Source organism: Capra hircus, chromosome 4 (assembly GCF_001704415.2).
Source record: "Capra hircus breed San Clemente chromosome 4, ASM170441v1, whole genome shotgun sequence".
In the NCBI taxonomy this organism is placed as follows: Eukaryota; Metazoa; Chordata; class Mammalia; order Artiodactyla; family Bovidae; genus Capra; species Capra hircus.
The window spans coordinates 70629213-70635212 of NC_030811.1; the positions used below are offsets into that span (position 1 = coordinate 70629213).

At 37.4% G+C, this 6000-nt stretch overlaps 1 protein-coding gene across 1 annotated transcript; it reads right to left on the reverse strand.

Annotated features, from left to right (window-relative positions):
• Positions 1331-4841, reverse strand: LOC106502023 (probable G-protein coupled receptor 141). Its single transcript, XM_013963227.2, has 2 exons — positions 4664-4841; positions 1331-2274 (listed from the first exon to the last, which is right to left on the reverse strand). The coding sequence occupies exon 2, from the start codon at positions 2238-2240 to the stop codon at positions 1359-1361; it is 882 nt and encodes a 293-aa protein (XP_013818681.1). The 5' UTR covers positions 2241-2274; positions 4664-4841; the 3' UTR covers positions 1331-1358.

Here is a 6000-nt window from a genome sequence, read left to right on the forward strand (position 1 = left end):
TTATTGTACCCACTCCCGCTCTGAAGACTACTGTTCAAAAGTAAATGCATTTAAAAAAAAAAGATTGTTCCCATATAACAGGTTTATGATATTGACCTTACAGTCTGGTACACTTTAGGTACTGTACAATTTCTGTCTGGCACAGGGGGTACAATTTTCCCTGCTTTTCCAGTAATCTACTTGACTTTCTGTCTGACAGACCCAGTAGAAAATCACAAGGAAATGAAAACTCAGAAGCCAATTTCAAGATGCATGTACGTTTATAATTCTTGGTGAACTTTTTTCATTTCTCTCCAAAATCCAGAATGAGTGGGAAGGATTTTTGATAAGAGGGTAATGGAGCCAAGTCAGAACTTCCTGCCAGATTTTTCAGTGCCCTGGCATGAAGTTGTCTTGGCCAAGACTAAAGCCTCTGGCCAATTTACTAGAGAGGGAAGAAGTGGTAAGCCCTTTCTATGGAGTAAAATTATAAGCAAAGCAAAGCGTAAGGACCTATCGATGTCTGTGTTTGATAAGTAGAATCTGAGTTGGGTGTCTTGGTTGTCTTATTGAGTTTAACCGACACTGACTGATCTTGTATAACACTACCTGGTTATATATGGTGTCTTAAAGAAGCTTCGGAATAGTCCCACAGCCTCAGAGGCATGGCTCTAATACAGTCCGCCAGCATGCCTAGACTAAGTCCAGTTGTTTTCCACCTTTTCCTATTCTTTTCCTGCTTTATAGCTGCATGTCTGGAAAGGGAGATCTGGGGGATAATCTCAGCTTCCTGACTCTCTGTTATATCTTAATCAGAATCAAACCACAACAATGCCCCATCAATTCCAAAAGAATTTCCTCTGGGTCTCTTGACTTTCTGAGCTAATTCTTTCCTTCAAATATGGTAAAATATCAGTAATTTTCAAGATAGAGCCATCGCCAAGTTGACCATAAGTTGAATAAGTTAAGGCTTCCGTAGAGTCTTTATCTCTGGGTTCTCTGGACCTTGAAGAACATTCTAGGATCAAAGCTCAGTGAGACTAAATGCAAAGAGACTACATTGAAAAAGCCAATAGCTGTGTATAGTGGAAGTAAATATTACAAGAAAAAAAGAGATAGGGGTTGAGTCTGGATGGTTCGGATCAACTTGTGTAGAGTTAAGGCAATTGAACATATTCAATTAGTGAAGAACTAGTAACAGTTTGCTGAGAAGACGGAAAAAAAATCAATCCTCATTACCTTTTTGTGAAAAAATCATTTTGGTGATGATTAAGAACAAGAATCTGAAAAATTTCGAAATTGTGGAAGCAGCTACCCAATGGAAACTGTTTTATCATAACAGTGAGAAACTGATCACAAAGCAAGCAACATAGGCGTATTTAATGGATAACACCACCTACAAAACACAGCATATCCAGGCAACAGGCTGTAGTTAAAGCAACAAAAATTTCATTATAAAGAACTAACTCAGAATTTTCTGTCTCTGAGTAATGTTGAATGAAGTGTATCCGGAAGGCATGATGGGGTATAAAACAAACCACTATTATGAGGAGGAAGAAGAAGCTCTTGATTTGAGCTCTGTACTCTTGATGGGTCCACATGTCTGGCCAAAGAACTTTTACCAGTTGAACAATGACCCACATCTGTATCAGAAAGAGGATCACAACTGTTGTCATCATAATGACAATCATGGAGTAGTTCAAGATAATAAACTCCTCACGTTTGAGGTCTTTGTAGAACTCAAAACATTGTCGTTCTGAGTAACTTGGATTGGTGCCATATTGTAAAAAAAATATTGGCAAAAAAATGGCACTGCCCACCATCCAAATAATAATGCTTAAAACCACCACATGGTACTTTTGGAACTGAGTTTGGAGTTTCTTAAAATACATGAGCAATCGACTTATGATGATGGCCACATAGAAAACAAAGGTGAAATACATATGACCATATATTATGCTGCTAACCAATCGGCAGGTGAAGGATCCAAACTCCCAGACAACTAAGACATAATAGCTGAGGCGGAAGGGAAGGCTGAACAGGAGGATGGAGTGAAGCACGATGATGTTGAGAACAATCGTGGCGACGATTGATTGGCTGTTCCTTTTGAGCATCATATAAGACATCGCAATGGCCCCTGCAGCGCCTCCCAGCAAAACCACACTGTACAGTGATAGGAGAATTATCCTGCAGTGCCTGTCACAGTGACTCAGCTCTGTGTTTGAAGCGTTTGACAGGGTGGTCACGTTGATCAGCTCCATCTTTCACCACAAAATGCTTAGGAGGCCATATATCCTTAAATTAAAAGTTTTACAAAATTAGAGTGGATATATTAAAATGGCACAGCAACTGCCCATGAACTGAGTACCCAATAAATATTGTCAGAGACTCATCTTCATTACTCAAAAATACTGAAAAGACAGAGAGTGAAACAAAATGACAAAAATGAGATTGAATATAAAACTTGTCATTGGGCAGTCAGGCATTCTGTTCACAGATGTGTCTAAATTCACGTACCAGCACAGGGCTGAGCATAAGACATATTATTCTCTGGCATAAAATTTAAGGAAGGGCTAGAGACTCAGTCATCAAAACAAGTAACAGTCTAATGCAATATTTTTTAGAATCAAAACTAATGCAAAAAAATCATGATGAACAAAATAAAGTTTAAATGATGGTAAGGTCCATATGTACCCAGCAAACATCCATATCAGATCTATAATATAAAGGTCATCCTTCCTATTGTTGGGAAATCCAGTTTGAGATACTGTAGAGATCATGTAAGTCACATGAAATTGTTGTAAGAAGATCTATCAAACACTTGAAAATATTTTCTGTGAACAGCTTTGAGGAAGAAGTGGCCCATAAGATACATACTACCGTCACTCTTTTCTTCTTCCAAACTCTGAAACTTTCGTGGATTGGTGTGCTACATTTGGTAAAAAGTTGGGGTTTGAGGGTAAGTTCTGTTTGGCTTTCATTTCAGTTTTTCAGGTAATGGATGCATAAGGAGCAGTGATCGTATAGCAGAAAGACAGGAATGCTTGGCAACGTGCTTTGCCATACTTAAGTGCCACTCGATCATTTGTTCACTGTTAGAGCATGCACAAGTCATCTGGCCTCACGGAACTCTAGCTATGAAATACAGAAGATCATACTGCCTACAATAGCTCAGTTGGTAAAGAATCCACCTGCAGTGCAGGAGACCCCAGTTCCATTCCTGGGTTGGGAAGATCCGCTGGAGAAGGAATAGGCTACACATTCCAGTATTCTTGGGCTTCCCTTGTGGCTCAGCTGGTAAAGAATTCGCCTGCAGTGCAGGACACCTGGGTTCTATCTGTAGGTTGGAAAGATCCCTTGGAGAAGGGAAAGGCTACAGAGAATTCCATGGACTGTATAGTTCATGGGGTTGCAAAGAGTCAGACAGGACTAAGCAACTTTCACTTCACATACTGCCTACATCACTGTAAAATTAAATGAGTCAGTGTGTTTGAGACAACTTTATATTAAAAAAAAAAAGAGCTACACAAAGTAATGATCCTTAAGGCGAAACAGCAAAGACAAAAAAGACATTATTTACTTTTTTTCTCCTTACTCTACATAGGGGCAGATACACAGTTATGTTACATAAAATTGTTGTTGTGTTATTAAGTACATAATAAATATTTGACAATTAAAAAAAACTTTTTCAGATCTTTGATTAGATCATATGAGACCCAGGCTTCAACAAGTCAAACTTTCCCATCTGGAATGATCTGTGTCCATTTTCCTCATGTCTCTGCTCTCCATGTGGCCAGAAGAAGTTTGAGCATATGTTTCTGAGGGAGAAGTTATTCCACAGTGAATACCTTAATATCCTAGAATTTTTCTTCTGCTACCATGGAATCTCCTTAGAACAATTAAATCTTTGTTTATGAAAAAATTTACATTGGCCCTGTCAGGTTGACTACCCTCAAATAAGATTTTATTGTAACTTAGAAATATAATTATATTTTGCATAACAATCTAAATTTTATATGCTGAAATATGCATTCTAGATGAGTACATATACATAAAGTACATAATGCTTATATACTTTCTGTGTGAAACAAAATAGTTTTATGTGACTTATGACAAACAAATACAAAACTACTAAAATTTTAAAGTGTCGGTAGTCCTGCAGTCTAAGGAGACAAGATGAAAGTTTGAAACAACTTTAAAGCAAGGAAAACTTAAATAATCTATCAAGTCCAACCAATTTAAGTGTTTTTTTTACGCTTAACACAGAAGTTGCCTCTTCAATTGCAAATATGGGAGTGAGATCTAGTTTGTAAGAATGTTATGAGAAGTAAGAAAGATTCCATGTCTAAAGAGCCAACAAATTCCCTGACATGGACTTGGTCTTAAAAGTCTCAATGCTACTTTTGCTTCTACAGTGTATACAAAGATATATCATAAACATAAAGTTCCACCCTTTTGAAGTTATCTCTCAGAATCACCCTATAAATATTCAAATGCATTGGGATAAATTTTTAGCAAAGAGAGGAGTTGGATCATCCCCTTTCCTTTATATCAGGACCTTACCCTTAGGACCGCCAACCCCAGGAAATTTCTAAGTATTTCTTTGCTTGTAAAAACCAAGCACTGAGATTTCTAGCTCTGTTTCACATGCAGAAACCATTAAATAACCACCCAAACTACTTACTTGATCTTTTCCTCTTATGATTTTCTGCTGGTGGAAGACTCAAGACAACCTGGTCATTTGTTGGTGATCTGCATCAGAGCAGGTAATAAGAATTGTTTTCTAGAATCAAGTCTTCACTAACAATAGTCAAGAGAAGTCAGGGGATGAGTAATGAACTGGTGAAGAGCTCAAGCTTTAGACTGAGAACTTCCGAAGTTACACAGTCAGATGGAGGGTCCAGATAAAGCATCTGGGCCACCAACAGATGTTGATCTCTAAAGCTAGTGGTGAGACAGACTCAAATCATTCTTCTTAACTTAGGACTTTCATTTTCACTATCCATTATGTCTTTACAGTAATTTTTCTTATTAGCATGAAAATTTTAGAGCTTTTTTTCAAGCCCAGTGCTGTTCCTTATTGCACTTATTATATCCAACATGTTTCATATTCAGTACAAGAATGATGGAGAGGAGTCTTCCTATGAGACTTTCATATTCTCAGCAGTAAGCTCAAAATATTTATCTCTCTAGTGTTCAATTTCCAAAGACTCCCTTCCCTCAATAACTGCCATTTGGAGATATGACTCCTTTGGAGCTTGACCATCTGATGATGTAACTTCCACAAGAGGGCTCGTTTTGTTTTTCTCAAAAGTCTTAAATATTCTTCCATCAGTCTTCTTACTTCCTGTTCTAATTACATAGTCATCTTTAGCTGTCTTAAGGTCTCAAAGCGTAATTTTAAGGCAATTGGGTTTAGTACCCCTAAAGATGAAAGAACCAACATGCCTTCAATACTCACAGGCAAATGCAGCCCCAAATCATATTACTCATGTTCAGCTACAGGTGTTTAAAAGGCCCCAAACTCTATAACCTTTAACGCAAACTCATTATGACCTACATTTCAGTAACAACTGATAACGTTTTCATTTACTTTGGAAAGAATGAATATCATCACCACCTACGCAGTCTGCTAGATGATCACCCAACAGTGTTTGTAGCCACAGAGATATAAAACAATAGAATCTAAACATAATAGAGTCATGCACTTGATTAGTTCAAGAAAAACAGTAAAAGATGAGATTTCCAGCTCTTACAGTCAAAAGCAGATCTGTACCAATTCAACTCAGAAAGATTTCTCATGGAGTCAACTTTTGAATCCATTTTAAACATCTCTCCTTAAATCATATTATTTTGAAAATAGAAAATCTGGATTGTGAGCCTAGACTTTCACATTCTATCTGGCAGGTCTCATTTTTCAGATAAAATGTGTTTCTTGGAATCTTCAAGATAAAGTATGTTCCCATAGAAACTATGCTATATTTAGGATTTGCTTCTCTGACGAAGGACTAACTAGGAAAT